Raw genomic sequence first — 23,002 nt, 5'->3', positions numbered from 1 at the left:
GACACGGGGCAGGTGTGGGTAATCAAACACTTAGGGAAAGATAACGAGGAAACGAGAGGAATGGGGCCAATGACAAGACACTGGAGAGAACGTATATTATTGTCAAACGGACAACAATATGTTTCTCTCCACACATAACCTAAGGACTCTGCCCCGATCCCACCACACGACTAGAATTTCATAAACAAGACGGTGGGACCGTGACACTATGACCTTCAGTACATAAAATAAAAATACTGAATGAACGAATTTACATTCACAGTGCCAGCAGTAAACTGAATGAACTGTCAATATTTTCGAGGCTCCCTGAAGCATGACAAGTCAACAGAATATATCAGCATTTACAAACACACAAGCAAAGCACACACAAGGGATGGGTGATATGGCCCTAAAACTCCAACACAATGTTTTCTGGTATTTGTTGCGATAACGGTACAAATGACGATATAACTATAACACCACCCACCGCTGTTTTTTGCTACAAGTGATAGTAGCTGCATGTAGTCTAGAGTCTCAGAAACACAAACGTTAATCAAAAAGTAAAACGTACCCCAAATCAAACAGGCTCCTAAAATATACCTACAGTATTTTTGTTAATATAAAATATAATGTTGACATTCGACTTCAAAAGGTTGTAGTAAATAAAGAATTAAATTAACTTAAACTCCATATACACATCATGTCATTCTTAAACTGCACTGTTAGCCCTTACCAGCCATTTCTACAGTAATATATTGGCAACACTGTTGCCAGCTAGTTACTGTAGGTGTTTTACAGTAAACTACTGCAATGACTGTTTGAAAATACATCATTAAAAAGCAGGGCTGTCAAACGATTAATCGCGATTAATCACATCCAGAATAAAAGTTTGTGTTTACATAATATATATCTGTGTACAGTGCATATTAATTTTGTATTTATAAACACAAAACATACACATACTTGTCTATATGTTTAGGAAATATTTAAATGTATTAGTTTATATTTACCAATAATTTAAATTCTAAATAAACGTTTATTTATTGTTATATTTTTCTAAAATAAATGCATTTACTGTATGTGTATGTGTTCATAAATACTAAATTAATTAGCACAGTATACCGACATAAATTACGTAAACACAAACTTGTATTCTGGATGCGATTAATCACGATTAATCGTTTGACAGTGATCATATGTAAATAACAGATGAACACAATAAATCTGTCAAGATCTCAACAGAGGAGAATTAAACACAAACATCATTAACATCTTCACTTATTACAGACACCACTTTCACTTTATTTCTGTCATCTGTCAAAGATCTTATTGAGAATTAACAGAGGTTTAGTCCTAGTTCATCATGGTTTCATTATGTTTAAAGTCACCATTATGGTGACCAGTGTTTGCTTTAGTTGGACTCTTGACTTTCTTTTCAAGGAACTGCATTGGTGTTTTGTAATGTACAATGAAGCATTGATACTGAAAGGTACTTTATAGGAAATGCATTTTTATGGTTGCTTGGTGATTGAAGTTTCACCTGGAAGAAGTTGATTGTTGTTGTATAGCAATGTAACATCTATTTTTTTTTAAATATGCTTGGTAAAATGATTACATTTGTTAAAATGAAAACTTCTCTGTCGTTTTTTTTGTTACTGAGACACACTTAGACACTTGACATACAAACCTCATCAATGGTAAGAAAAAGCATGCATTGCTGCATGAAGCGGTGCAGTTGATTGTCACCATTGTTTAGATTCATGTGGATTGTTGATGTCTCTGTGTGTCTGTCTGAACAAATAGTTTAATCTTTGGTGTGTGTTTTGTGACAGAACTTTTGGAAAATAAAATTCTATGGTTTTTGACTCATTTTCATTTGAATGATTTACATCACTTCTGTCACGTATCTGTCTCTTGTTTCCCCTGGTTGTTGTGGACTTTTAGTTTGTATTCCTTAGTTCCTGTTTCCTGTGTTATGTGGTAATTATGTGTTACTCTTTTTGTTCATTGTCTCCCAGGTGTGTCTTGTTAGCCCTCATTAATTTGTGTATTTATACCCCTGTGTTTGCCATAGTCTTGGTTGGTTGTTGTATGTATTAATCGTGTAGTTTATTTTCGTCTTGTTTATTTTTTTTGCCTCGTCTTGCCAAATTCATGTTTCTGTTACATGTTTTGGATTTATAAAACATTCATTAGCTGCATTTAGATCCATTTTCTCTCTTGTGTTTCTGGACTGCACATTACAACTTCATGATAATTTCCCACCATCTGGTCACTTTTGAGCATAGCATCCTTCTCAAAATAAACATGTTGAAAGCACATTCAGGAAGAATACACTTTAAAAACGGAGTCAACAGCCCAACTAAATGAAGCACAGATCACACTAATGGTGACTTACAAAAATTCAACCTTTCATCCTCAATAAGAGTTTGTGTAGATGTGTGACCTACAGTAACTAGCTGGCAACAGTGTTGCCAATACATTACTGTAGAAATGGCTGGTAAGGGCTAACAGTGTGTATATACCCCAGGGGCATAGCTACATGGTGGCCATGGGTAGCCACGGCTACCCCTGAAAGATGGATGGCCACCTTTCTGGCCACCTCTGTTGTGTGAATCCCATACCAAAAATCGTCCTTAAACGCACCGATAATTTATTTTTATCGGATCATTCGCTATTAGCCTCAGGCTGTTAGCATTCCCAGCCTGCCTGCTTACTGCTTAACACACTGTTCTCATTATTACATCACTAATGGCTAATGTTTCAGATGTGTTTGTACCTCTGAGTGCAGATGAGGAAACGTTCGCACTTCAGTCGGAACTGGAGGCTGTGGAGAAGCAGATCCAGGACCTACTAGAGAAGCAGACACGGCTGCGAGAACGTAAAACGGTGCTGGAAACATCCAGAGCTGACGCTCGCAAATCCGCGGTAAGTTTTCATCGCGATTTTAATACTCCTTCCACTTCTACTCCGCGTGTTTTTCTGCACAGAGCCCAGGCTTCGAGAACACGGTCAGCCCAAATGAACTTCACTCCTGCACCGGCACACCCAAGGCGAAAGGCGCAAGCCAGGACTGGAGCGATGACCCAACCGCCGCCACCGGTCTTCGAGATCCCGACCAGGAACCGCTTTGCCGCCCTCTGCGAGACGGAATGCAACGCTGTGGTCATCGGAGACTCAATCGTCCGGAACGTACGCGCTTCCTCCACTAAAGGTAAGGTGCGCACTCATTGTTTTCCTGGCACCCGTGTTCTTGATGTCTCTGCGCAAGTACCTGCGATCCTGAAGGACAATGCTAACGTCGGAGCTGTCGTGCTGCACGCGGGGGTGAATGACGTCAGGATGAGGCAGTCGGAGATCCTGAAGAGGGACTTCAGGAGTCTGATCGAGACGGTACGCAACGCTTCGCCCACGGCGAGGATCAGCGTATCAGGGCCCTACCTACCGACGAGGGAATGAAAAGTTCAGTAGACTATTTGCTCTAAATAAATGGTTGATGTCATGGTGTATTGAACAGAAGCTGCTCTTTGTGATCATTTTGATCTATTATGGGAGCGACCTAGGCTCTTCCGCCCTGACGGCCTGCACCCCAGCAGCATCGGAGCAGATCTTCTGTCTGTTACTACGTCTCCCAGCGGTAAGTCAAAACTTTAACCATAGTCTGTGTTCCTCCCACTCATCTGTTATACATGTTACTGCTTCCAAATGCATAGAGACTGTGTCTGTCCCCCGAATAATACTACAAAATAACAAAATAGCCAAATCTCAGAGAAAAAATCGAATCGTGATTAAACCTGAGGACAATGTAATAAACGACCAAAACAAACTCATAAAGTTTGGCCTACTTAATATTAGATCACTAAATTCAAAAGCAGTTATTGTAAATGAAATGATCACAGACAACAGTTTTGATATACTTTGCCTTACCGAAACCTGGCTTAAACCAAATGATTATTACGGTCTAAATGAGTGTTCCCCACCAAGCTACTGTTATATGCATGAGCCACGTCTGGTTGGTCGAGGTGGTGGTGTCGCAACAATCTTTAGAGACTTTCTTACTGTAACTCAGAGAACGGAGCATAAATTTAAATCATTTGAAGTGCTTGCGTTGAACATAATTGTTCCAATTGATAGTAAAAAATCATTGCTTTCTTGTACGTTGGCTACTGTGTATAGACCCCCTGGTCCCTACACTGATTTTCTGAAAGAGTTGCGGACTTCCTATCGGACCTATTGGTTAACGTTGATAAAGTACTAATTGTCGGAGACTTTAATATCCACGTAGATAGTGCTAACGATGCATTAGCAGTGACGTTTACAGAGCTATTACACTCTTTTGGAGTAACACAACACATCAATGGACCCACTCATCGATTTAATCATACACTAGACTTGATTATATCTCACGGAGCCGATCTAACCAATATAGATATTATACCTCAAAGCGACGATGTCACTGATCACTATCTTATAACATGTACACTGCGCACTGCAGAAATCAGCCGTTTAACTCGTTATCGACAGGGTAGAACAATTACCTCGACTACTAAAGATAGTTTCGCAAAGAGCTTGCCAGATCTGACTCCTTTAATAACCATACCAATAAATACAGAATCGCTCGATGACATGACCAGCAAATTGGGCACTATTTTCTCTAATACATTAGAAGCTGTCGCACCTATGAAGTCAAAAAAGATTAATGAGAAAAACGCAGCACCATGGTACAATAGCACCACTCGCGCCCTTAAAAGAGAAACACGTAAACTGGAGCGCAAATGGAAACAAACCCAATTAGAGGTCTTTAAAATTGCGTGGAAAGAGAGTGCAAACTGTTATAAAAAGGCACTAAAAGCAGCAAAGGCTGAGCACCTCCGTAACCTCATAGAAACTAACAAAAACAATCCAAGGTTTTTATTTAGTACAGTTGCTAAACTAACAAATAAACAGACTTCACCTGACCTGGGTATTCCGCCGCACCTTGGTAGCAATGATTTCATGAATTTTTTTACAGAGAAAATCGAAAACATACGAGACAAAATAGTAAAAACTCAACCTCCAAGTCTGTCCTATAAATTAGTACCAACCATCGCCCCAAAAGAAAGGCTACAGTGTTTTTCACCTATAAAACAGGAAGATTTAATTAAACTTATTGCAACATCTAAACCTACAACTTGCTTATTAGACCCCATACCAACTAAATTATTAAAAGAGTTATTACCCGTTGCAATTGAGCCCATTTATAACATTATCAACTCGTCAATTAATCTAGGCCATGTCCCAGGAGCCTTTAAACTGGCCGTCATTAAGCCTCTTATCAAGAAACCAAACTTAGACCCCAATGAACTAGGAAACTATAGACCGATTTCAAATCTCCCTTACCTGTCTAAAATACTAGAAAAAGTAGTGTCCACTCAGTTGTGCTCTTTCTTACAAAATAATGACATACACGAAAAATTCCAGTCAGGCTTTAGACCGCATCATAGTACTGAAACTGCGCTCGTTAAAATTACAAACGACCTGCTTATAGCATCAGATAAAGGTAACATCTCACTCCTAGTCCTGCTCGACCTTAGTGCTGCGTTCGATACTGTAGACCATAAAATACTTCTAGATCGCTTACACAATTATACCGGTATTCAGGGACAGGCACTACAATGGTTCAGATCTTACTTATCAGACAGACATCAATTTGTCCATTTAAATGGGGAATCATCAAATCTAACGCAAGTAAATTATGGATTACCTCAGGGATCGGTTTTAGGACCCTTGCTATTCTCCATATACATGCTGCCCCTTGGAAACATTATTAGAAAACATGGAATTAGCTTCCACTGTTATGCAGATGATACTCAGCTATATATCTCATCAAGACCAGATGATTCCTTCCAACTATCCAAATTGGCAGAGTGCATCGACGATATAAAGCATTGGATGACTTGTAATTTCCTTCTTTTAAATTCTAATAAAACAGAAATATTACTTATCGGACCAAAGACACGTGAGCAGAATATTTCGGATTATGACCTGCAAATTGAAGGCTGCACTGTTACTCCAACAAATACAGTTAAAGACCTTGGCGTTATATTAGACAGCAACCTGTCATTTAAAAATCACATCTCAAATGTCACAAAAACAGCCTTCTTCCACCTTAGAAATGTTGCCAAATTGCGAAATATTTTATGTGTGGCTGATGCAGAGAAGCTTATTCATGCATTTGTGACCTCAAGACTTGACTACTGTAATGCACTGCTTAGTGGTTGTCCTGCAGCATCAATAAACAAACTACAGTTAGTTCAGAATGCAGCTGCCAGAGTTCTAACCAGGTCCAGAAAATACGATCACATAACCCCAATGTTATCAACCCTTCACTGGTTACCCATTAAGTATCGTATTGACTTTAAAGTTCTTTTAATTACTTATAAAGCCTTAAACGGTTTAGCCCCTACCTACATAACAGAGCTTCTACCACACTACAACCCATCACGCTCTCTAAGATCTCAAAACTCCAGACTTTTGATAACACCTAGAATAACTAAATCCACCAAAGGGGGTAGAGCTTTCTCATACGTAGCACCTAAACTCTGGAATAGCCTCCCCGATACTATTCGAGGGTCAGACACACTCTCCCAATTTAAATCTAGATTAAAGACACATCTTTTCAGCCAAGCATTCACTAATACATAGCTAATGAACAGCAGCTACGCTAATTATTCTCTTTCTGTTTCTGCCCTCGCCTCGGGATGCCCATCCCGAGGTAGGGAGAGATTCCGCCAGGCCCAGATGAACGTCATATGCCCATCCACAACTAGAGATTACGCCAGCTACATCGGAAAATCCCGTGCCATCCTCCTGCGAGAGCCTGCGGACTGACTGACCATCCAGCTCCATCCAAGGCAATTCCATCACCACCCAAGAAAAAGGCGACCATCTGGCCGGCCCAGCTCAGACAATTCCATCCCCAACCGAGAGCAAAGACGGACTACTTGTCACATTAATGCTAAATTTACAATACTTGGTATTTAATGCTAAACTTACATCACATGACAGCAGTTTGAAGTTATAGCTGCACTCAGTGACTTTGATTGGAGGTTGCTGGGTGGGTGTTGTAGGGAGTGAGGGGGCTTGTTGGTTGTGGTTCGGGGCGTTTCATTTGTTGGGACTGTGTGGGTCTGGTCTGGTTGGTCTTGTTTTGTGGTCGATGTCAGACAACAGAGGAATAAAGTTAATTATGCCATTACTATTTTTCCCTGGTTGTTCCTCTGTTGTCTGTTGTTGATCGCGGAATGGGACCGGATTGGACCTGCGCGGTTTCGGCTCGTGGGCTCTCCCTGTTCTTCGTGGACGTTGCTCGGGGTCACTGAGTGCAGCTATGACACGTCAGAGGAGATCTGGCCCTCCCGGCTGAGCCTGGTTTCTCCCAAGGTTTTTTTTTCTCCATTTATTCATCATTGGAGTTTGGGTTCCTCGCCACAGCAGAGCAGTGCAGTGTTGGCTTGCTCACCGGGAGACTGCATTTATTTATGTATTATTTATTTATTTATTAGATATTATTTATTATAATGATCTTGCTTGGTCTATAAACACCATGCACTGCGCTGTGTTTTACCTTTCTGTTTTTTTCTTATTTGCTCCTGTAAAGCTGCTTTGGAACAATGCACATTGTGAAAAGCGCTATATAAATAAAATTGAATTGAATTGAATCGAAGCAGTTTTAAGATGTGTGTCGAAGTTTACGGAGTTCTGCGCAGATCATTTGGGGCAGTCTTGGCCTAATGGTTAGAGAGTCGGCCTCGTGACCAGAAGGTTGCCGGGTTGATTCCCAGGGCTGGCGGGTAACGACTGAGGTGCCCTTGAGCAAGGCACCTTACCCCTACTTGCTCCCCGGGCGCTGCAGTGATAGCCGCCCACTGCTCCGGGTGTACGTGTGTTCACCACTTGCTGTGCGTGTGTTCACTACTCTCTGGATGGGTTAAATGCAGAGGGTACATACTGTACATTTCGGGTATGGGTCACCATATCTGACTAATAGGTCACTTTCACTTCTTTCACTTCACTTCATCATTTAGCGTATTCACTGAAAGTAACGCGAGAACAGTACTCTCGCGTTAATATGATGTCATACGCTGACGCACTGACGCAAACAGTCTGAGCGCTATAGCTGAACAGCTGCTAACCGCTTCATGAAAGTGTACAGTCTGCGTACCATGGAAGTTCATCGCGAGCAGAAGGATCAGGTCAGTAAAATCAGTCTTGTTTAACTGGATTTCATTCATTAATTACATTTCCCGAAAGTTTAACTTGGGGTACTGCAATGTTTATTTTCTATAAAAAAATCTAACTTACTGCAAATGATAGCAGCAAATTATTTTAAAATAATGTTAGCACATGAAAGCAAATATTTTTTTTACTTCACGTTCGTTGTGTATGTTTTTGACCAGCAACCTATGTGCAATGAAGAATTGGAGTAAATTACAGTAGAAGTTAAAGAATTTCTGTCTGTAAGGATTTTTTGGTCACCCTAATAAAATCACTGGGTCTTACCTGGCCACCTCTAAAAAAATTCTGCCTACGCCCCTTATATAGTCTATTGTTGGATGGAAACGATCGCATCACGCTGTCAATCACTCTCTCCTGAACTGTGTGAACCTTATCTTCTCACAGCAACATACACTGTATCTGTCTATGACTCGCGCTACAGAAAGAGAACAGAAAAATGCGGATAAAAGAAATCTAATTAAATAATCTACACTGTCATATGCTCATAAACATATTTAAAATAACGTAATACAAACTCGCATTTGTACTGGATGTAAACAGGCAGCAGTGCGGTGCGCGCTGTGTCGCTGCACGGGATGCTCCGTTCATGCATCCTGTATATAACAGGCAAGAAATCATATTAAACAATTTGTGCAATGCGCATGCGCGTATAACATCTAATGAATGTTTAAATAAAGACTTTTAGCCAAACTAAATGTTGTGGTGTTTTAATGTATTAAGACGATCAACAAATACTTAACAAACGAATTAAATAAAACGAAAGTGAAACTAAACATTAAACTCAAAAACACTTTCTCAGCTTCACGTCCGCCCTCCGCTATGCCCGTTTTCGCTCTGCACATGAGCTGTGAATGGGTCTCACAAGGAAATACGTCATCAACTAGGACTTATCGTTTATATTGCGAAGACTAATTCCTATCGTATACCGGTATATCGCAAACGATATAATATCGCCCACACCCTTTTCAACACACCCATTCACGCCCGAAAAATATGAACCCAAATTTCCACGCAGTGATGGGAAAGGAAGAGGTGTGTGCATGTGAGCGAGCGAGTGTGAAAGAACTCACTTGAGATCTCCCCACACAGCATTAGACAGGAACAGGCCTAGTGTTGCAGAACCAGAGGAACAGTTTGGAGGCAGAGGAGCAGCCGCTGGAGCAGAGGAGAACAGAGGGCAGCACACGTGGAGGACAGAGAGGAAGAAAACCAGGAGGAGGAGAAGAAGGAGAGAAGAGGAGAGGCAGGTTATTTCAGTCCTGATTGATTTAATGCACATTCAATCAACAGATATGCTGTGAGAGGCAGAACTCGAAAAGGAAAGTTTTAAAATAAGCTATGAATGCGGGTTTAACTGTCTGAAAACGGTTTGAGTATCTGGTTCGAAAAATTGAAACACTTATAGCTGCAAGAGACATAATATACAAAGACTAAAGGCCTTGACAAATTTGTAAGCTTTTGTGCATGTTATAGTCTATGTCTTGGGTTAACTCAAAAGTTTAACCCTATGTGTTGTTTTTTGTAAGAACATAATAAGCCTAAAACAATAAATAAATACATATTATAAAGGAAATATGTCATTATTAAGAAAATCTGTTTCACTGTAACGGAACGAAATAAAAAGAAACTGTTAAAGGTCCAGTGTATGAATTTCAGCAGCATCTAGTGGTGAGGTTTCGAATTGCAAATAACGGCTCACTCCACCCCTCCCTTTAGAAGCACTACGACAGCTGACACAGGACTAAGATGTCGTCACGTTTTCGCTTCTTTGCCAAAGGAGATAAAGTATTACGAAACGCGCTCTGTAGAGAAGTTTGTCTGTTTAGGGCTACTGTAGAAACAACATGGCGAATTCCATGTAAGGGACAGACAAAATATAAAAAAATCAGGGGAAAAAATGTTATATAAAGGTTATAAATTGATTTGCATTTCAGTCAGTGAAATAAGTATTTGATCCCCGAGAAAAAATAACTTTGTACTTGCTGGAGAAATCCTTGTTGGCAAGCACAGAGGTCAGACATTTCTGATTTCAAACATGGTTTGCACATGTGTCAGGATACATTTAGTCCACTCCTCTGTCAATCTTTAAGGGTTCTTGGCTGTCGCTCAGCAAATTGGAGTTTTCGCCTCCTTCACAGATGTTCTACAGGACTAGGGTCTAGAGACTGGCTAGGACATTTAATGTGCTTCTCCTTAAGCCACTCTTTGGTTGTCTTGGCAATATGTTTTGGGTCTTTGTCATGTTAAAGGCACAGCCACGACCCATCTTCAGTGATCTAGTTAAGGGGAGGAAGTTTTTACGGTACACTGGCCCGTCCCTTTGCCCCTCAATGCGGTGAAGTCATCATGTATACCTGTAGCAGAGAAAAAGCCCTAAAGCGTCATGTTTCCAACACTGTGCTTCTCTGTAGGGATGGTGTTCTTGGGGTCATAGTCAGCATTTCTCTCCCTCCAAACACAGGAGTCAATTTTGGTCTCACATCACTTTCTCCAAACCTTTTCTGAATCATCTTGATGATTATATTGTTCATTGTCAAACTTCAGACGAGCCAGGCGGGCCTTCTTGTGCAGGAGGACCTTGCGGGTGCTTCAGGATTTCAATCTATTGTGGCATAGCGTGTGACCAATGGTTTGCTTGCTAACTGTGGTCCCAACTGTCTTGAAATCATGAACAAGCTTCTTCCGTGTAGATACAGATTCTGTTGGCAGGCATCTTTTATATACATAACAAGCTGATTTAGGAGTACTTTCTTAAAGTGACAGGACTAATCTGTGGTCCATATAGGCACATAACCAATCTGTGGAGCCAGAATTCTTGCTAGTTGGTAGGGGATCAAATACTTATTTCACTGACTGAAATGCAAATCAATTTATAACCTTTATATAACATTTTTTCCCCTGATTTTTTTATATTCTCTCTCTATCAGTTAAAACAAACCTACCATAAAATTATAGACCCTTCATTTCTTTGTAAGCAGGTAAACTTACAAAATCAGCAGGGGATCAACTAATTATTTCCCTCACTGTATGTGTAATAATTACATTAACATTATGTGAATTTTAAGCTTGAGTTACAGTCACAAAGATGGATGTAGATGACATGCTGTTGCTTTACGCTTCACAAAGCAAAAACAGACAATGCAACACAATCTCGCTGTAAAACGTAATCTTTTGTACATTTAAGTCCATTTAGCTTTTTTGCCAGTGACAGGTTAGGGGAGGAGCTTTAGTATTGCTTTTTTTAATAATCGTACGTTTTTGTACGATTCACATTGTACAAATTTATACGAATTAGCCACCTCGTAAAATAATTACGAATTCCCGTGAGATCAGGTTGGACACACCAAGTTCTTTAAAGACATGAGAGAGAAGCCGTCACTCTGTTAAGTGAGAGTTGGCCTTTTAAAACAAATTTTTATTTGTAGTTCCATATGACCCAGCATCAGTACCATTCTCTTAAAAGAATACAAATAATAAAATTAGTATAAAAAATGTGTATAATTTCTAAAACTAAATCTTGTTAAATTTTCATCCATATTATGAACAGCCCTTTCTTCTACAGGATGTTACCAATGCTATGTCGACAACAGTCAAAACATTTCTGGTTGATACCAAAAATATTGGGACAAACAATGACATTTTCACAAATTCAACTGATCATAAAAACAGCTCATTAAGGAAACAGTTTAACACTGGATATGAGAATGTACACAAAAAATATGAACGGTTTTATATCCCTCAATAAAAACTCAACAAACTTAGAACAGTAGATCCCACTATATGCAATGTAAACGCCTCTCTTTGAATGGTGTATTTTGCAAGCGACTTTGTTGATGGATTGGCTCAGCTTTTATGTACCATGTAAACAGAGCTCTTTTCCTGGTTTTAAGTAGTTGACACTTAAAATACACTGTATCCATGGTTCCTCATTTGTTGGCTTCATAATAGACTCATAACACAAATGACTCAAACACAGAGGCTTGCAATAAACCCAAGAATGATTGCCTGACTCACTGTGCCATCTCCCATAAAGGTTACAGATCAACATTTGCTCTCCAAGCTTTGGATAAGGACATCATCTATTTATGTGTGCTTTAAAGCAAGGCGCTGGTGTGTAGACTTGCAGACCCCCGTAAAAAAACCTAACCCCATCGATACATACTACTGCAATTCCAAAATCTCTGCTGAAACAGAGGGCAGAGTTTGGCTCTATGAAGGTGCATTGTGGGTAAATTCCTCCATCTCGGTGGAATCACACAGGATGAGTAAACTTTAAGATCACCACGTCTCCAGAGAAAGCAATGCCGGTTTCAGATAAAGGTGGACAAATATATAGAATTTTCTAGAAATATGAGTGCTTGCAAGGCTTTAAGAGTTGGGTTAAAGTTTTAGGTAACTTTTTAGTTTTAGTCACCGTTGCTGTTGTCCTTTCATTTAGCAGACATTATTAAAAAATATTTTCTGAAATTATATATATTTTTGAAATTATCATTAAGATAATTCCCATATAATTTCAAGTGAGAGCACAAACCGAACTGCAATTGTAAAACCTCTTCAGTTTCATCATCCACTATAAAAGCCCGTGTCTGTCTGATGAAGTGTGTGTACAGTCAATCTAATTGGTCCTCTGACATCACCAATCAGAATAAAGCTACAGTATATAAAAATGACAGATATTACTTTTGTCCTCCTCTCTGGGCATTTCGTTTGATCTGCCTCTGTCAGTCTCTGTTTCATTTCAAGGAAGTTTATTTTCTGAGAACAAAACACTCGAGGCGTTCTACGCGGCCGTATCCGAACGCTGGTAAGAGCTGACATATGTGTGGTATTGTTTCAGTCTGAGGTTTGTTGAAGAAAACATCCTGTCCCGAGCGAAGCGGCGTTGAGGGATCGCTCATGCCAGACAACATATGCTTACCATCAAAATCCAAAGCCAAGTCTGGTAAAAGCGGGAAAATACTACGTCAGATGAAAACCAATAGGACGGCCTGAAGATAAGCCGATCTCCGCCGACACTGTGTGGCCTCGTGCAACCTTTATTGTACGCAGATTTTATAGTGCTCATCGTTGATAATCTGTTACATAGTCCCTGGCGAAAGCAATGAAAATGTCTTCCTGTCATAAAAACATGCCTCAATAATGTTAAAAAAGTCAAAAACACTACTGGGCGGCTTTTTGGGGGTTGGAGACACAAATCATGACTTTAAAATATGAGGCATGAATTCGAACTGGCATTTGTTCAATAGAACGCTCAATTAAACTGTGTCAGGGTTTGCTTTAGAACGGCTGATGGCACGCACAAAAGCCAGCTGTCATCGCTATGGCGATGTGCTGTGCTATAAAATCCAGGTCTGTCTTTTAAGACAGGATACATCATACACTCATACGGTTTCAACCCATATATCATCGCAGCTCATGCGCAGCTCATGCACAAACCTGATGTTGGTCTTAGCGATACCACCTGAGTGTTATTTGGCCATTCCGTTTGTTAACGTTTGCACAGGGAACAGCTTCTCAGCCCATCATGACACAAGCTTTAAAAATTAAGAATTGCATGAAAGCACTAGCTGTCTAGTGAGGATTTTTCCAGTAAAGACTGTCAAGACCACTCCTATGATGTCAAATGTTGTCTAGATAGGCTTTTGAAACAGTTGATGTTGACTATTTTACTGATTAATCGCGATTAATCACATCCAGAATAAATGTTTGTGTTTACATAATACAGGTGCATCTCAATAAATTAGAATGTCGTGGAAAAGTTCATTTATTTCAGTAATTCAACTCAAATTGTGAAACTCGTGTATTAAATAAATTCAATGCACACAGACTGAAGTAGTTTAAGTCTTTGGTTCTTTTAATTGTGATGATTTTGGCTCACATTTAACAAAAACCCACCAATTCACTATTTCAACAAATTAGAATATGGTGACATGCCAATCAGCTAATCAACTCAAAACACCTGCAAAGGTTTCCTGAGCCTTCAAAATGGTCTCTCAGTTTGGTTCACTAGGCTACACAATCATGGGGAAGACTGCTGATCTGACTATTGTCCAGAAGACATTCATTGACACCCTTCACAAGGAGGGTAAGGCACAAACATTCATTGCCAAAGAAGCTGGCTGTTCACAGAGTGCTGTATCCAAGCATGTTAACAGAAAGTTGAGTGGAAGCAAAAAGTGTGGAAGAAAAAGATGCACAACCAACCGAGAGAACCGCAGCCTTGAGAGGCTTGTCAAGCAAAATCGATTCAAGAATTTGCGTGAACTTCACAAGGAATGGACTGGGGCTGGGGTCAAGGCATCAAGAGCCACCACACACAGACGTGTCAAGGAATTTGGCTACAGTTGTTGTATTCCTCTTGTTAAGCCACTCCTGAACCACAGACAACGTCAGAGGCGTCTTACCTCGGCTAAGGAGAAGAAGACATGGACTGTTGCCCAGTGGTCCAAAGTCCTCTTTTCAGATGAGAGCAAGTTTTGTATTTCATTTGGAAACCAAGGTCCTAGAGTCCGGAGGAAGGGTGGAGACGCTCATAGCCCAAGTTGCTTGAAGTCCAGTGTTAAGTTTCCACAGTTTGTGATGATTTGGGGTGCAATGTCATCTGCTGGTGTTGGTCCACTGTGTTTTTTGAAAACCAAAGTCACTGCACCCGTTTACCATGAAATTTTAGAGCACTTTATGTTTCCTTCTGCTGATCAGCTTTTTAAAGATGCTCAGTGTTTCCCCTACCATTGCTTTAGGGGGGCGCCCTGCCCCCCACCCCCCTTGAAGGTCAAGTTAATTTTATTTTTTATATAGCGCCAGATCACAAAAGAAGTAATTTAAGGTTACCTTTCCTATATAACATGTCTATACCTTGTTCTTGTATTAAACTAGCTAAATAGCATTATTTTATTTATCTTATTTACATGGCGGCATAGGCATGTCATTTCTGTTTCTACATGGCCGTGCCTTTACAGTTCCCCTCTGCTTTCTGAGTTTCGCCCCCATGCTCTTGCACACAGAGACACGTGCGTGCACATCTACAGGTAAGCACACTCCCACCAGCGGACAGAGAGCGCGTGTGGGAAAATATGTCGCGTCAACCACCTGAAATTTAGATAAAAATATTGGCATTTTTAAACGCTTAAATGCTCCCAGGGTGGTGAAAATGGCAACATTCGCTCGCCTGCTCCGAGTCTAAGTACAGAAAAGACGCATGCCCTGCCCCTGACAAGCAACAGTCCAGTTACCATCGGATGACAGGTTTTCACCCAGCTTATCCTTCGTTCCATCCAGACCGCGAGACATAATAAACCATTAAAAAAATTTGACTATTTCTGTACTCTAAATTGAGCAGCACGTCTACATAACTGAGCTGCACACATCACGCGCACTCAGGGAAAGTTATGTTGATTATTTTGCCGATATATCTTTATTTAGCGCCAAACGCGCTTCATTTGAACCCTTTCCGCTCCGTGAGCGCCGCTTCTCCCGCCAAAGACACGTCGCATATGGACCTGTAGACACCAAGAGCAGGTAAATAAATGGACAATTTTACTGTAATGCTTAAGTAAACAAAAATGTTTTTACCTGTCAGTCAGTTTACTGTTTGTGACAGATTATACACCATAACGTCTTGTATCTACATTTATCATTAATGATATTAAAAGGATTAAAAATCAGCATCTTAAGAGCATTTCATAATGAATCATGTTTTAATCAGAACGATTATTTAGAATCAGTAGTATGAATGGCATGGAAAGGCTACTTGTTAGTAACTTTGTAAGTACTTCTCATGATAAATTCATTTCAGTTGTTACATTTGTTGTCAATAGTTTTTTAAATATTCAAATAGACTACTACGACTTCGCTTCAGCACCGTAGCCTACAACACATTTTATCAGTTACCAGGCCTTACTGTGGCTATCAGAATATAGAATAATTGGCCTGATAAAACATTAGATTGATTGATTAAATATTATTTATTAAAAAAAGCATTGTCCAGACCTCCTCCGCAAAAAAATATGGAGACCACACCCCCCCCCAAAGCCGTAAACCTTGGGGAAACGCTGATGCTGATTTCATTTTCCAGCAGGATTTGGCACCTGTCCACACTGCCAAAAGCACCAAAAGTTGGTTAAATGACCATGATGTTGGTGTGCTTGACTGGCAAGCAAACTCACCAGATCTGAACCCCATAGAGAATCTATATGGTATTGTCAAGAGGAAAATGAGAAACAAGAGACCAAAAAATGCAGATGAGCTGAAGGCTACTGTCAAAGAAACCCGAGCTTCCATACCACCTCAGCAGTGCCACAGACTGATCACCTCCATGCCACGCCGAATTGAGGCAGCAATTAAAGCAAAAGGAGCCCCTACCAAGTATTGAGTACATATACAGTAAAATAACACACTTTACAGAAGGCCAACAATTCACTATTTTTTTTATTGGTCTTATGAAGTATTCCAATTTGTTGAGATAGTGAATTGGTGGGGTTTTGTTAAATGTGAGCCAAAATCATCACAATTAAAAGAACCAAAGACTTAAACTACTTCAGTCTGTGTGCAATGAATTTATTTAATACACGAGTTTCACAATTTGAGCTGAATTACTGAAACAAATGAACTTTTATTTTATTCTAATTTATTGAGATGCACCTGTATATATCTGTGCCCTGTGCATAATAATTTTGTATTTGCAACACATACACATACAAATATAAAAATTAATAATTGTTAATATTAGGACTGTCAACGCATTCATTAGATATAATTAGAGTAGAATAAAACTGTAAAATTATTAACACATTTAACGGACATAGTGATGTTTCTTTTTTGAATTTGGTTTTAAACAAATCTGAATGTCTGAATGATCCAGTCGTTTGAACAAATTGCACAAACGAACGAATGAATGACCTAATAATAACGACATTTACCGGCACCTACTAGAAGTTTTAGTTTCTTATTTAGAGTGTAGTATATAGTTATCCCAAAAAAATCACTCATCATTTACTTATCCTCATGGTCCAAAAGTCTGTGTAATAAATGTTGAATCAAAATATTTCTTTCTGAAGCTATGTCTCTTTACATAATAATGACTTCTTTTGGGGGTAATTTCTCAGCCAAACTTGAGGTGTAAATAATTTGTGATTAATTAGATTAATTAATTGCCATATCATGCAATTAATTAGATCAAAAATTAATCGCTTGACAGCCCTAGTTTATATATCATTTAAATTGTATATAAATATAATATATGCATGCAAATATTTCCTAAATACATATGCGAATGTGTATGTATTTATAAATACAAAATGAATATGCACAGACATATTATGTAAACACAACCTTTTATTCTGGATGTGATTAATCGTGATTAATCGTTGAACAGCCCTAGATCAATTAGCAAAACTATTATAAGCAATAGTGCCGCATGCTTGTAGTTTAGACAGCTTATGGTTTATAATGACCAAGTTCCGGTTTTGTCATCTAGATGAGGTGTCAAGGTAAAGATAAGACTCATTCCTCAGGAAGAAGACTGTGAAAAGTTACTGTAGAAATTTGCTGACTGGTTTACTGCTCCCTGTTGGATGTTTGAATGGGTAATGTGTCAAATGCACCCCCACAGACTGTGTAAAGCATGTAAACTCCTGTGTTATGTCTGGGTTTCATGCCTCCCCAGGCTTCATTTCAAATACAGCCTCATCTCTCATGAACATCTGATGTAATGAGTGCATGATGCGTTTACACCATCAATCTCTCTGCAAGTGGATTTTTAACTAGATATTGCAAGACCAGAGCTCCAAACTTCAACGCTGTCTGACAGACATTGCCGTACATACATTTCACATATCAATCTTAATAGAAATCATTTATGACACACTGTAAGAGCCAAAGACCACAACTCAACATAAACAGCCTCTCTCTCTCTCACTGGCAAAAATGACATTGAGCTCTCTGCTCTTCCAAAGCTCCTTTAAAGCCAGGAGACACCTTTTTTGAGTCATGCATTCAGAAAAATGAAGAAAATGATAGATCAAACACCGTATAGTGCTGACGCTACATTAGGTGTCCCAGGGCATTTCTACATTCCCATGCCTCTGCATTTTCTAAACTAAGTTTCTGAAGCAAGTTGAAAATTTCTTCCTTTCATGTACTTGATCAGTAAAATTAAAGTTGAACGTAATGAAAATAAAGACGACTAACTCAGCGACAGAAAGTTTAGTTTGAACTTGATACAGATGTGATTCAAATCCAAAGCGACCTACAAAGAATAACGTCACAAGAAATGTGTTGGTAGGATACTGTGTTTGCTTATACATTTATTACTCCATGGGTGTTTCATGTCAAACATATTTAATAAATATCTATCAGTCTTGAACTAAACCAAAGACTCTAATATTAAACGCAATGACATTTCATTTTTTCACATGACATCACATGTATGAATATGCACAGCACACAGACATATATTACGTAAACACAAACATTTATTCTGGATGCGATTAATCACAATTAATCGTTTGACAGCCCTAAATGATTCTCAAATACTACTTGTGCCCTACCCTCCATCTTCCATTGTTCAAAACATATAGTCCCATCCCAAACACACACCGTCGGTTAAGCCTAAAGTTGACATGTTGATATGTTTGATATCCAGAGCCACAGTGTAGGTTGAAAAATCAATCAATTAGGGGTGACCCTGAATAGTCGAAGATTCGATAGGAGGAGCCTGATTCAACTACCATTCTCACAGTCGAATCTTCGCAGAGGTGTTATGCAATGGGGATCGTGCCATTTTGGTTATATGGGCAGTGATGTAGCAGACGGGCATGCACTGCTCCGCCAAAAATATTATTTATGATGTAAAGAAATGGGACATTTTAAGGGTTGGGTACCAAAACCCCCGGCACATGAGCAGGAGGTCTGGCTATGACCCAGCGCAGGGACACGTCTCTCCGCATCTTCTGTGCTGTGAGACCGGTGAAGAGAAACAGCACATTCCGCACGCATTTTTGGCTTCTTTTTTCTACAATGGAAGTGAATGAGGTTGCGTCATCCATCTTTTTGACAGTCTATGATAAATATCTGCAATTGTTAGAATGGGATTTACAAACTAAACCGAGCCAAGGCATTATTCTATTAAGGCACTTCACTAAACACATTTAATGTACTTTTTTGGCTGCTATACAATCGAGTCTGTTCATAATATTTGGTTTTACTATGGATGCCAAATAGTGTGATTGAAATGCTTTTGTATTTAATTTAATTTTTGTGACTTGTGACTAGAATTTATGCGCTGTAACATGCTGGCAAAGAACAGCATTTCATTTCTGTGTTTATGTAAATACTCAGAGGAATGACAAAATAATGAAACTTGAATTTGAAATCTTGGCCTTTAATCCTTATAATCACTCAAGAACTAAAGACTCTGAAGTCAATCATGTGACGTCTACCCTATGTGCATCCAAAGTAATATAGACAAAAGGATTAGTCACAACAAATCAGATCAAATACAGTAAGACATTAGTTGTGCTTGGCTTCATGTGGCATTACGCAGAGCAATCGCAGATGACATCAAAGCACAAGAGCAATTTGAGACAGGGATGCTGGGCTTTGATGCTATACATCAGTCGGTTAAAAAACGCTGTATTTTCCACATACCGTGGATGTTTGTAACAAAGCTCATCGCTCTGAAAAGCTATGTGTGCTATGATTGGCCAGTTAACCAGTGCGTAGTGATTGGTCGAATACTGCAAGCATGTGATGGAAATGTAACGCCTCTTACCATATTTGGAACATCAGGTTCCAAAGCAATTGTACGCCCACCTTACTTGCGTAATACATTTGGGCGGTCTTAGTCAAATCATACCACGAACTGATGTAGATTTGTGGGGGTGTGGTTACACGAGGCGTTTCAGGCTGGTCTGGTGAGCATTCACTTTTAGATAGAATGAATCTTTTGTTCCGACACTTTAATTTTTGCAATTTTACGTGTTTAATACATGCATGGGCAACTTATAACACACCAAAGACACAGAAAAACACGTGTTCGCGCCATATGACCCCTTTAACTAATCGATCTCGAGATCTGGACAAAACAATGAGCCTCATGTCATTCACCCACTGACATTAAACTACTGATGTGTATCAGTGAATAAATCAATAACTTCTTGGAAACATTGCGATACATGTAGCACTAAATCCAACAACTAATACAAGAAGACATTCAGACAGAACCCAGAGGAGCCCACAATACTCAGATGGGTTTAACTCCTTTACGTCGAGCCGTGGCTGAACGACTAAAATAATTAAGACGGAAGACAGCAGGCCTGTGTTTAGATCTGTGCCGTCTGTGTTAATCTGTGCCTGGATCCCCCAAACTCATTTGCCTGTCCCACCACTCGTGCCTCCAGCGTCTCCGGCAAAGCTGTGCCTCTTCCAAGCAGCTGCCCCAGGATCCCAACATATCTCACTGCAATGTTTATCAGGAATATTAACATGCTGACAGCCCCACCATTTGGAAACGGTTCCACGATTTATTTCCAATGGCTGTGGAAAACAGAGTGGTAAGACACAGTAAAAAGCCTTCACGGCCATTTGTGAAGCCCAGTCTGCATCTGTTTTCAGTGGGACTTGTTTAGACAACAACTTCTGTGGCCTTTGAGACATCTGAAGATTGTTCAAGGTGTGTGAAAGGCCAACATCTCTAATCTTGTGTGTTTGTATACTGTGGAGGTCTGGCAGACTACAGTATCTTGGTTTGTGGTTGTCTTAACATTGGTAGTGTACGGTTTATGTAAATAAGCAATAATGCTGATGAGCTGGTTTGCTTTCGTAGAGAAAAATGTAGCATAGAATAAAGTATTATCTTTATCGTAGGCTCATTTATAAAAGCACAGGCTCTTTTTTCACTTATTGTAGAGGACAAGCAATTCAAAAGCAAAGTATGTAATTGAAATATTAAAGAGTTACCAGGCAAGCAATTCCATGTATCTATTATTTAATTCATTTTTCATTCATTCAATTCAGTTTAATAAAGACATGAACAAAGTTTGCCAGCATGTGAGGCATAACAAGAAACCTTTCTCAATCGTTTCTATTACCATCAATGCAGTATTATGTAAAAACATTCAGTTATCGATGGCACACTATTTACTGTCACGATACACAGACAGAACCCAGACGCAGACAGCAAAGGAAGGGAAAAGATGTTTAATAAACTATAAACCCGCGATGGGGCAAACAACAAATCAAAACAAGGTTTAAACAAAAAACTTCCCACGTGGGGTCAAAACAACCAAAGTCCAAATGACAAAATAATAGGGCTGAAACGATTCCTCGAGTAACTCGAGTTATTCGAATACAAAAAATCATCGAGGCAATTTTTGCTGCCTCGAAGCCTCGTTTAATCCATTTAACTACAGTACACACGGAGCACTGCGTTTCCCCACGGACCGTTATTACTGACGCACAGCCCGCTAAACTCTATTCATGTTACAGTGTCATGCATTCACCGTGAGACACACGCATTTTAGTATGTTCACACGCTCACACGTGTTTCTCATGCTGATAAATAACTGATAGCTTATAGGGCTGTGACGGTTGCCGTAACAACCGCACCACCGCGGTGGTAAAGTGCCATGACGGTGAACTGCCACCGGCGGTAGTGCACGTCACTCTGACAAATATAGGCGTAATAAATATGAGAGTTGCGATAACGATTCAGTTGTGGGTGGTTTTATTTAAAAGATTTTAAATTAACAGAAATTATTGGCATACGTGTCCGTTGGTGCGTTCGAGCGCAGGCCTTCACGGCAAAACCCAGGTTATTCTGCGGCTTCTGCAATGGATCTTGTTGTGAAATGAACAGATACGTAAAATCAAAACTGGCTATGACCCGCTTGCTTAGTGTCGGAGCGCGCGCAGGTTTTGCCGCGGTTGCGGAGAGACATCTCTTCATTTGCGCTCCTGTGCACATCTTCTGAACGCGCATTTAGTGCAGCTGTACACATTTTAATCTGGACAATGTCAACAAGTAAGTTTCACATCAACGAGTCGGAAAAAGTAAAGTTTTTATGGCAATCTGAATAGGAAAGCCAATGTAGGTTTAAACAGTTTGTTTCAAATGGAATTGTTAAGGACTGTAAGGGTTAATACGCCACTGACTGAAGTTACTGCAACAAGAGCTTTTTTATTTAGTATTTAGCTTTCTTATATCATTTAAGTTTTCATTATTTACTGATGTTTATTTAAATGTTTTATATGCTGTAGTGTGCCGTTTCACTGATGGATTTGCGCGTTAAACATTGACGGATGTTTCATCCTCATTTATTTCAGATATCATATTTCAATTATTTAACAATTTCAAGTATTTAAATAAGGTCTATATTTCTCTTCCACTCGTCATGTGGTTGCTACACGCAAATATAATAATATAAATATTATTTATATAAATAATATATATTTCTCAACCACCGCACCATCGCGGTCGATTTGTCTATTACCACCGCGGTGGTAAAAAACTGCCACCGTCACAGCCCTAATAGCTTATTGAAATGGTGAACTGATATTTGACTTGGTTTTAGTCTATTTTACGAGTGACACTTGTTTTCCGGCTGCATTGAGTCCATCAAACTAGATGCGGACTAGTGGACACCGAATCCTGTTATTTACACGTCATCTGTCTGTTCTGCGTGTCTGAGTGAATGAACTGCACAGTTTAACGTGCTACACGCGTGATGCTCATGAATTTGTCTGCGTC

At 39.6% G+C, this 23,002-nt stretch overlaps 1 protein-coding gene across 4 annotated transcripts in view; it reads right to left on the bottom strand.

Annotated features, from left to right (window-relative positions):
• The window catches only part of htr4 (5-hydroxytryptamine receptor 4), a 138,963-nt gene that overhangs the window by 32,049 nt on the left and 83,912 nt on the right, over positions 1 to 23,002 (bottom strand). The window contains exon 7 of one of the 4 annotated variants that reach the window (XM_057349512.1): positions 9,327 to 9,411. The exons of the other annotated variants lie outside the window; for them this stretch is intronic. Coding sequence (XP_057205495.1) covers positions 9,348 to 9,411 — 64 coding nt within the window. The 3' untranslated portion in view covers positions 9,327 to 9,347. The remainder of the gene's footprint in view (positions 1 to 9,326; positions 9,412 to 23,002) is intronic. 4 annotated transcript variants of the gene reach the window in all.

The sequence above is a fragment of the Triplophysa rosa genome, linkage group LG13 (genome assembly GCF_024868665.1).
Source record: "Triplophysa rosa linkage group LG13, Trosa_1v2, whole genome shotgun sequence".
Taxonomy (NCBI): domain Eukaryota; kingdom Metazoa; phylum Chordata; class Actinopteri; order Cypriniformes; family Nemacheilidae; genus Triplophysa; species Triplophysa rosa.
The sequence above is the reverse complement of the archived record's forward strand: the minus strand, read 5'-3'. Positions and strand labels throughout refer to the sequence as shown.